This window comes from Anneissia japonica, unplaced genomic scaffold (genome assembly GCF_011630105.1).
Source record: "Anneissia japonica isolate Jap-2015-1 unplaced genomic scaffold, ASM1163010v1 scaffold287755_len519135_cov135, whole genome shotgun sequence".
NCBI lineage: Eukaryota > Metazoa > Echinodermata > Crinoidea > Comatulida > Comatulidae > Anneissia > Anneissia japonica.
The window spans coordinates 533,445-544,881 of record NW_022704004.1 but is presented as its reverse complement, the minus strand read 5'-3'; the positions used below and the strand labels follow the sequence as shown (position 1 = coordinate 544,881).

Sequence of the window (11,437 nt, the reverse complement as noted above, 5' to 3'; positions counted from 1 at the left end):
CAGTGTCTCCGTATTAAGCGCATTTGCTCTGACCCAGCTGACTACGAAGCCCACATATGCTCCCTTACTAAACACTTTCTTAACAGTAACTACCCCTTTAAAATTATTAAATCCCAGCCACACGCCCCCGCTATGAACGTTTAAACCCTAAACCCAAATCTGATTCTGACCGTATACCATTAGTTTTTAACTTCAATTCTCATACCACCAAGTTGGCCAACACTATCAAGAAAGATTTTCGTACCCCTTCGACAGGACCCTAATATAAAAAATCTCTATCCCAACCCTCCCTTACTCGCTAACCGCCAACCCCCCAACCTCAAGTCTATCCTCACGTCGTCCAATTTACTCCCTAACCCAACTTTCTATGGTAATATTAAATGCAACAAACCACGCTGTAAAGTATGCAAGCACCTCTTCACCGACAGCGTTGTTAGGCTCCCACACACCTCTTCTTCTATCAATCCCCCTCCCCTCACCTGTGACTCTTCGAACGTTATATATCTCCTCATGTGCAATATCTGTGATCATGGCTCTTATATAGGCGAAACTGGAACTAAATTTAGACTCCGGTTTAATAACCACAAACAGCCCGTCCGTAGCAAGAGCAAGGGGTTCCCTGTCGCTGAAAACTTTAACTCCCCTGGCCACTCCATTGACAACATCCGATGTGTTCTGCTGGCTAACAATTTTCCAACTCTTGACCATAGAAGACGCTCAGAGCTCAAACTCATTATCAAATTCAATACTCACATTTTAGGCCTTAATCGTGACATGGGCATTCTGAGCAATTACACATTCACACACACTTGACTTTCTTTCATACCACCGTATTCCCGTTTCATTACTTTATGTACACCTTGTTATATTCCATATCACTTGTATTATGCTATATTTAATTTTGACTTCTGCATTAATATCTAGACTTACCTAGTTTACTTCGTTTTTGCTTATTTTGTTAATGGTTTATTATTATTATTATTATTATTATTATTATTATTATTATTATTATTATTATTATTATACTATATTACATTATATCATATACCGGTACTGTACATATATATGTATGTGCATTAGGCTTATATATTATCTTATAAATTTTATTGTCATTGTATTTATCTGTATCATGGGCTATCGCTTCCACTTCCGATATCAAAGTACTTTGTTTTTACTCATTATCTCGCTCCCATTATATATCATTATCCCCATGTCTCCAATATTGTTTATCTCATTTAATCACACTCCTTTATTTATTGCCGACTGTTTATTGTTTTACATTGGATCTGGTATTTGCCAACTTTTGTAATCAGTTATGCTGATGAAGTCTTGAGGACAAGACGAAATATTCGTTTTCTAAATAAATTTTATTGTGTTCTACTGTCTAACTCAACGTTTCCGCATCATTATTTTTTGTCTTATTTTCTGTTTGAGTCTGGTTGGGCCCAGCTAGTGTAGGTCATGCTTGGCTTAGGGTAGGCTGGACTAAGCTAGGCTAGGCTAGGCTAGGCTAGGCTAGGCCGAGCCGATGCTTCCACGGGACCCTAGTGTGTGGGTGTGTGTGGGTGTGTGTGTGTGTGTGGGGGTGTGGGTGTGTGTGGTGTGTGTGTTTTTTTTTTATAAATCACCTCTAAAAATACAGGTGGAGTTTTTTAAACTCCCAAGTACACCAATTGGCAAATTATAGCAAAACTTGTAATACGGATTGCTTAGGCTAAGAAGTTTTAATGTGCCTTCTTGCTTAAATTCCCAAGATTTTACCAATGTCTCATAATGATGTTTTAAGACAGTATGTTGGATTTCAAACAACAGTCAAAAAGATGTTTACAGATGTTTTCATTCTGTTAGGAATTACTACATAGAAAGGAGAGCTATCAGGTAAAACAAACAAAAACATAATATTTTATACTTACTTTTATTATAAAGAAAAAATATTTCATTATTTTTATTACGTCATATTGGAAATAAAACAAATCTTATCATCACTTGAAATTATAAGAGGTTTAAAAAATTGGTTGTTAATTATCACAGATACTAATTTCACGATGTTAACTTAAGCAAAGTTTGTTAGCAAGCAGACTTGTACACAGATGAGATATTCTTTCGTTAATAAAACAGCGTGGATATGTAGATTTTGTTCGTCTTATATATTTATAATCACATAAAGAGTGTAGCTTTGAAATAAGTCTGAATAAAACAGTTTTATGGAATTGGCAAGAAAAATATTGTGTATATCCTAACAACACTACGATGATGACCTGTTGGGCAAACAGATTTGGACAACATAATCAATTCAATCAAACCAACATTTGCTATTAGAATAGAGCTTTACACTCAAAAATCGGAATTCCAGCTTCATATTCTTATGCAAATTCGGAATAGTCTAGAACAAAGTAGACTAATCTGTGTGTACCATGAATGGAAATGGCAAAATAAATGATAAATACAATAGCTTTCACGTTCTTTCTGGTTCTGATTGTGGCGCGTTACTATATCAACTGTTCTGTGTGGATACAGGAGCGTTGTGACTGAGTTTTACATGATGTAGGCCCTTTTACTGATTTTTTTTCCATGTCTTGTGATTGAAGCTTTAATTTACATTTACTACTGACGGTGCTTAGCGGATATCTGGTGGTAGTTCATTTCATTCAGCAAACGTTATTGGGAAAAGAGAGAATATGTAACAGTCTTTATTATATGAGGCTTGTCATCCCAAATACAGCGTATTGCCGCTAATCGTTAAACTGACTAGTAATTAGTATAAGTATTGCGTACCGTACTTTAGTACAGAGAAGGACTTTTACTGTTATTTATTTAATATTAAGTCGATTCTATTCTACGACTCATCATTTTAGAGCTTATAATGTGAAGAATAAGAATATGTTTACAAGTCATTTTCTATCTTTTTGGTCGCTGATGCTGGTCTGGGATGACTGGTCCATATGTGGCCGGTTTCCTGTATGTAACTGCGGCTCGTTGTCTTGTTTTACCCCCCCCCCCCCAATTCTGTTATAATTGACCTGGTAGAGTCAGTTTCAATGACAATGATCTTGGGTACAGACATTTACAGGAATAAGACGTTGGGTTGCCCTGCGGTATTCCAGAGACTCCCACATCACCGGGAAATCATTTATGTGACGCTGGATTTCTTCCTATTGTTATTAAAAACAAATCTGACTAAGTGCCGTTGAACACCCTCTGATTTTGATTTATATTCTTTTTGATGAGAGTCACAAATTGATGAGCATACCTCTAGTCGTGTCCTAACGAGTAAATGAGCCCACAGTCAATTCATTCTGCTCAAATAACTGAAAATAGAAACAATAGCAAAAGACTAGAAGATGACGAAAGTGAGCTTTACTTGAGATATGTCATTTATAATACAACATTACAGTGTTACACAGACACTACCAATCCAGTTCTTCTTTCGACAGCAACAGCATAACTGTAATGTTCAAGGTATTAAAAACTTCCTTACATTTCATGTCACATGAAATAAGTACATAGGAAGAGGCATAGCTTTTATCTTGTGCTATTAAAAGTGCTATTAAAACAATCAGATTGAAGGAACGATCATATTATATTTTATCCATTATTTATATAACCTTCTATATATGAAATTAATTAAACCATTGTAAACAAGAGCACTCTCACCAAAGCAACTCTCAATGACAATCAAATATTCCAGGCACGGATCAGCAAACTTAACACCAAGTACAAAATATTTATAGGGAACCGAAACTTGTTAACTAACAGTAAATATGTATTATTTATGTATTACGCAAATTATGCATTTATAATAGTATTTACTGGTAAACATGCTATTTTCGTTATTATATTCATCATTCAATTTATAATTTCAATATAGGCTGTATTTCCACGATTTCCATTTGTTAAATATTTGTTATAGAAATAATTAAACGATAAAAATAATTCATAATTTGCGCAAAACAATAATGGCTCTAAAACAGCCTTTATATATCTTTAAATTCTGTGCCACATTAATCTCCATTTAGTAACTTAGAATATGAGAACCTGCAAATAATGAAATAGAAGCACGTTAGCGCACATACAATGGTTTAAAAGAAGTATAAAAAATTAGACGACACAAGTTAGTGTTATGAAAAAAAATCTATATTTGGGGTTTCATTGAATGTTGTATTGATTTACGGTTGCTAGGAAGAAATTATAGCTACAATTACTATCAAGGATGCTAATTTCAATGCCTAATATAAAATCCTAAAATAAAGTATTAATTTAGAAATAATGTGGTGTCGTACGGTTGAACGAATGCTATATCACTACTAAGACAAATCGATAAATAAGAATTCATTTGAAAAGGGTAGAGCCGTGTAAACAATTGTGAGCTTCATGATTATCAGACTTCGTTGACGACGTTGACGATGTAATCAACTCTAATAGCCAGCTACCATGTGGTGATATTAGATTTCTCGGTGATTTGACAAAGAGCCACTACAAACATTATTTGAAGTAAATTGTTTTTTGCAAATTTAGTAACCAGCTTGTGTTTGGACAGTTTCATCTATTTTTCTGAATCTTTATTTACAACATGAGCGCCCAAAGAACCTCAGAAGTGGATCCAACCTTCAATGTTAGTCGGAAAATAATTTCAACAGGTAATTCCGTCATAGGGAAAGAAAACACATTGAAATCCTTTGTTGATGACTTGTGCACGTTTACTGGTGAAACATCACTGCATGGGATACGTTTTGTCGGTAACAAGTCAATTCGCATTGCTAGAAGGTAAGTATGACTAAGCTGTTTTCACATTATTAATTCAATTCAATTCTTTATTTCAAAAACAACAAAAAGTACAATAGCAGCCCAAAGGGCTGAATTGGAGTACAAATTTACAGCAAAGGTACACAATTAAAAAAAAACAGAAGGAAACATCAAAAATACAATAAAAACAGTTCAAGTAAAAAGTCTAATAAAATCAAAATATAAAAATCGGTCAAGAAATCAAAAATACGATTAAAAAAAAAACCAATTCAGTAACAAATCCACAAAATAAGAACATCAAAAAATACAATTAAAAAAAAAAAAACAATTCCGTCACATTTCACAATATAAAAGGGCATTAAAATCGTTAAAAATCAGTTTTACATATTACATAAAAAAGGTCAGAAGAAGAGTGAGTCACTGGTTGATGAGGTTGGTGAGGAAGGGGATAGCACTACTCTTGTACCTTTTAGTGAAGCACAGAGGGTTTTCAAACTTGCGGTGATTTCTAAGTGGCATATGATGTGTAGATTGATTATGGGCGAACCATTTATTGAAACGTTTAGAGCGAAAGCAGTTAAGAGCAAAAGTATGACATATAGCATCTCTTCTCACAGAGAGTTTAGAGAGATTACACTGAGAGAGTGCCCATGTATAACTGCTATGGTAAGGTACACCAAGAATGAGTTTCACGGCTCATTTTTTAATAGATTCTATTGCATTAGATTGTTTAATAGTAAGGGATGAGTGCCAAACTGGGACACAATATTCAACACATGAACGGACATATGTCGTATAAACCTTGACCAAATCATCCTTAGGAACTCCAGACTTTTTGAGTCGACGGAGCATATGAATCCTGCGGCTCCCTTTTAAAACAATCTCCAGGATGTGGGTCTCCCACTTAAGATTATTCTGGACCTCCAAGAATTTTCGCCTGATCATTAACAATATCTAAGGAGATATGATCAAGTGAAGTTACAGGTGGGTTAGGAGGGGATTTTAAAAAGCAAATCTACAGTGTCTTGCATTTGGTAGGGTTTAAATTAAAGTTGCTAGTATCACTACACTCAACAAGGTCATTTACATGGGTTTGCATAAGTGATGGTTCATTCTTATTATGCACCTCGAGCAAGCTGATGTCATCAACATACATAAAGTAATTCAAACCATTACTATTATTACATGCACTGTTAATGGTAGCAAGAAAAATAATAGGGCCAAATTTGTGCCTTGTGGCACACCACATTGAACAGTTTGCCAATCAGACAACTTGGAATGATAACGTACCCTCTGTCTTCTAGACGACAGAAAATCAATTATCCAAGGTATGATTTCAGTCCTAGTTCCTAAGGATAACAGATTGTTTACAGCAACAGTATGGTCGATATGATCGAAGGCTTTAGAAAAGTCGGTAAGTACAGGTGTTCCTATGGAAGAGCCTGAATCACGTGACTTACTGTATATAATAAATCTAACTTTTCGATTGAATAATGAGTAGCTGATGTCCCTTTGAGACATCCAAATTGAAAAGGATCAAGATTTGAATGGATATCATTAAGGAGCCATTCGTAAATAAATTCCTCAGCAATCTTGGCGAACTTGGAGGTCAGAGATATTGGTCTGAGTTTGTCAATTGTAGCTGGTGTTTCCTTCGGAAGAGGGACAACTATTGCGTCCTTCCATGGTGAAGGTACAATGCCTTCCTTAAACGACGAATTCAAGATATCAATAAAAAGTATAGCGAGTTCGCAAGCAAAAGTTTTAATAAGTTTGTTGGGTACCTTATAGGGACCAACAGATTTACTGGCACATACTCGTGAAAGCTTAAGATATACATCCCATAATGTAACTTCAGGAGGGCGATTAGCAGGTAAGTAGCATGACAGTTTACGTAAGTCGATAAGGGGTTAAGATTGAACATGATCAGCAAATTTTGAACTAATAGCTTCGGAAGTGGCTTGCACATTTGATGCAGGTATCCCAGGAACATCGATAAGTGGTGGTTGACGGAGTTGGTTTGCAATAAGCTGTATTCCCTTATGCCATTTGGCCGGGTCAGATGATTTAAAAAGACTAACACGATTCTTGTAAAAATGCTTCTTGCCAGATTGAACAAGTTTGTTGACTTTGTTTCTATAATGTCGCCAATTGGCTGATTTTCCTTCAGTAGCGAAGAAATGTTGACGCAATAAAATTGCCTCTTTAGGAGCACTAGTATTCCATGGTTTATCCTTGATGTGTAATGCAGCCACGTTGACCCGAAAGAATTTTTCAATGGCATTAGTTAAAGTATTGTAAAAGGCAACAGTCTTTGAGTTTGTATCTGAACAGAGAGTTACCTCTGTCCAATCGTGAAGAGTAATCCAATGACCGAATTGCTTTATAGCGTGCTCCGGTAGAGGACGAATATACTTCTTATGGATTAGGTTTTTAGATTTCGCTATTACTGATGGGGCCCAGACAATGCAATTGTGATCACTTTTGGCAATCGGTGTATGGATATCAGGCGTATTGTAAAAAATTTAGTGATGTTTGTAAAAATCAAATCGAGGGTAGCGTCATTGCGAGTATGGCCATTAACAACTTCCTTGAGTCCGTGGGCTCTTTCAAGAAGGTTGGTATTCGTTCACTTGAAGTCGCCAATAATCACCAAACCAGCATCTGGATGGTGGAGTTTAATATTGTCAATCCCAGAAATTATGTGGTCAACATACATTTCACGAAGAGATAAAGGCGCTCTTGTCGGTATGTACACACCGCGCAAACAACGATCAAAGAAACTGTACGGGGAAGCCTTACGGGGCGAAGCATCACCCACACGCATTCGACCTCATTTGGTACTTCAACACGTCCCACTATGTTCGAATTTAGACAATTTTGAGCATAAGCAGCAACACCTCTTCCTTTTCTAGTCTTACGATAATTGGAATGCAGGGAAAATCCATCGATTTGTAGCAAATCGTACACAGAAACTTGATAAAAACAGGCGAAAATAGAACAGCAAAAAGTTCCACAAAAACACCAAAACTTCACAAACGTTCACTAGACAGGAAAGTTAAGAATAAAATCGTTAAAATTAAGGACAAAACGACACCTCGCAATAAAATAACAATACAGCAAGTATGATAAGATCAGTGATAATAAGATTGTTGACGTATTATGATTTACAGTATTTTGACAATGACTAAGTAGGATTATATACACTGATCAACATCTATATCATCAATATTAGGTAAGGAAAAATGTAAAACTCATAACGATAATCCAAATTTTCATTTATTGTTGAAAAACACATAAAACAATAAATTGATTATTTTCATTTTAGTAAATTGATTTTATTAAAAAATCATTACGGGTAAGGGTAATGCAACAGATTACAACACAAAACAAGCTTTTTATCATCCCACTGTTACATTCGAGGAGCCACTGCCAACTTCAAAAGGAGCCATCCTGCACCTAACTCCCCTCTGATTCAACAACTACTTTTGTGTATTTAATTCTGATTGAAATGTGGCAACAATTTTAATCCAATTCAATTGTTAAATTTTATCTATTATCCTATTTACATGAAAATAAAATTGTGTTTTTCATTCATTTATATTTTATTGTATTTAGTCTCAATATTTAATTAATGTAAATTGAATGTGTGTATAATTATGATGTAATTTGTAATAATGTTTTTTATTATAATAATTAAATTGTCATTTTTATCATTGTAGTTCAATTTGTAAATATTATTATCATTCGAATTTTATGTAATTGTTTATTCATATACAGTATATATTTATATATACACATATTAGGTTAATTACTATGTACGTATTTAGTCCCAATGTTTAATTAATTTTAAATAAATGTGTACATAATTTTTATGTTGTGATTTGTAATAATGACAATGAAAAAAATATTTATTACCTATGAAAATTTAACAATTTTAAATTTATTTTAAAATGAAGAAAATGGAAAAATCATGAAGATGTTTATTATGAGCATTCTATTTCTTTTCTGTAAATTATAATATTTAAATTTTAATTAAATTTAAATATTTTATTCTCATTAAATCTTTATGTACATATATATATATATATATATATATATATATCATTCGTGTACACTTTATATTTATATAATATTATTATGTTATTTTTTATGTACAAATTATTGCAATTCAGCTTATTGCTGAAAAATTTGAGTTTGATTAAACATGAACTTGAACTTACAATGATGAAACTGGAAATATAATAAAAAGGAAGCAAAAAAGTAAATAAAATGTAAATATGTTGTTGTTTCGAGAACTGACATAATCTTTATTCTTGCAATTTAGGTGTTTTTGGAGTATTTTAGTCACTTCAGCGTTATGCACACTGGGGTACTTATTGAGAAAAAGCGTAGTATACTACCAATCGCTTCCAGTTGCTACTAAGATTTCGATTGATCGCAATTCAGAGGTTGGTTTTCCGGCCGTTACGTTTTGTAACTACAATCAATTTCGAAAGTCACGGATGACGCCCGACGAGAAGGCCTTACTCCATGGCTATCACAACGATATTTCGTCGAATTATTCCCAGATAAACGACTGGAACATGACGGAGATATTCTACCGATCTAGTCACCCTATTGAAGACATGCTTCTGTTATGTTTATGGAAAACTATTTCACCATGTGGTCCTGAAAATTTTACAACTCAGATATATGATTTTGGAGTATGCTACACTTTTAATGGTATTGCAAATGACATCACTCTAAATGTATCAAATGCTGGTGTTTCCAGTGGATTGATTTTATTAATTAATATTAACGAGACAGAAAATACCGGTGATAGATACGGAATCGCAGGAATTAAGGTATACTGCTCATTACAACTGTCTGCCTTTGTATAGGCCCACCCATATTTTTATATAATACTATTTTTATTTTGAATATTTTTGAGTAAATTGTTCTATAGATCAATTATATGTAACGGACCAATACAAGAATTGATTCATACCTTATTCGATCAGATTGTGCAATGGACTTTTTTATTGTTGAAATGTATAGTACATTATTTTCAATAGGCCTATGTTTTTATTTTATTTTTTATTTTTTGTCTTTCGCGGAGTCGCCCACTTTTATTGTCACTCTTTTTTTTATTGTATTCATTCATATTTTAATTATATACATGTATAACACTTTTGTCGAAATTAAAGCCTTTTTTTTACTAAGTATGTTTTTTCCATGGTAAAGTTTGAAACAAAAAGAAAATATTAAGTGGAAATTCATTAAATTGTAAAATGTACAATAACTAAATTTTTATTTACAATTTTAGGCCAAGTTAAAAATAAAGTAGTTTCTCGTTCTAATCTTTTGAAAAGAGGGAGAATGAGGGCACTTATTCTTTTTTACTCCACGATGGCAAATCCAAAATAGTCGATTGAAACAGCTTCTACTTTATCACTTTTACCAAGTGATTTTTTTTTTAAGTAGACACAACGAAAGCAAATAAAAGAAGCACTAGACATGAATTATACTATACATGTATTCCCAACAACGAACGCTTGATAGAAGAATTTTACTGATGTGTGTTTTTATACAATTCATAAAATAAAGGAAATAAGAAAATGATGATGCAGAGAAAATTGATGCTCAATGGGACGAAAAACTAGTATTTTTTTTATTTGATCTCAATATTTATAACTTATTATCTTGGTGTATTATAATTATACTTAAATTGTATGGTCTGTATGGAATGTTATTATATATTTTGTGTATAATCTAAATCAGACTTGTTAAAGTTGTCACTTCCCTTTAGATGATGGTACATCCCTCCAACGAGCGACCTCTAGTGCAGGCATTTGGATTCTCAATAGCGCCAGGTTTTCATGCAGACGTAGCACTAAGGAACGTTCAGGTAAAATATTGTAAATAATTGATAAAGGTAAAGGGTGGGAGATTAACCCATAACCTCGCAGCGTCATTGTGCTGAATGTGTATGGGCGTGGTCCGTGACAATATAGATGCCAAAGTTAACCAACAACCTCATTGACATGTTATTGCGTTTCCAACAAGAGCACTTTTAGATTATGAGAGACATTTTATCAATGTTTTATCTAGTTCGCCTTCCTAAAAATAAGTGCCTGCAAAGTATGGACGAAATAAATAAAATGAAATGAATGAAATAACCCGGTCCTGAATTGCGTATGGGCGTAGTCCGTGACTACCTAGCCGCTGTAAAGATCATTCCGCAGCGACAGGGCCTGGAGGAGCTGACGTTATTTATATGTTCAGCGTCTGAATGTGTACCCCTAAATGAACAGCGATCACCTTAGTCAGCGCTGGATGTGGCGAGTCCCGCGAGCGATTGTCATATGCCCGCAACAAGAATGCCTCCCAAAACTCTTAATATTTTTATTCTGAATGGAAATTTAAATCAAATCATGAATCCCTGAATCATTCAAAATGTATACGTGTAAAAAATGTCTTCTATGCTAACTTTATTTCATTTTAGGCGATTTAATATACACCACTTTCGACTTCGCTCAATGCATTAGCGTAGCTTTTTGGGCAATGTTCATAAATACATACTCACTCGGCGAAATCGCGATGACATTATTTTTGGCGAATAATTTGTCCTATTGCTGATGTTTGTGTCATTAATTCCCTCTACTCTTCATTTACCATTAAATTAACGTTAATATTATATATATATATATAT

The 11,437-nt window shown here is 34.0% G+C and overlaps 1 protein-coding gene across 1 annotated transcript in view; it reads left to right on the top strand.

Moving 5' to 3' along the window:
* The first annotated feature begins 4,377 nt into the window (after positions 1-4,377).
* LOC117104570 (acid-sensing ion channel 1-like) overlaps positions 4,378-11,437 on the top strand; it is a 13,856-nt gene continuing 6,796 nt past the window's right edge. The window contains exons 1-3 of the mRNA XM_033245423.1: positions 4,378-4,764; positions 9,071-9,590; positions 10,535-10,643. Of these exons, the coding sequence (XP_033101314.1) occupies positions 4,571-4,764; positions 9,071-9,590; positions 10,535-10,643 (823 nt within the window). The 5' untranslated portion in view covers positions 4,378-4,570. The remainder of the gene's footprint in view (positions 4,765-9,070; positions 9,591-10,534; positions 10,644-11,437) is intronic.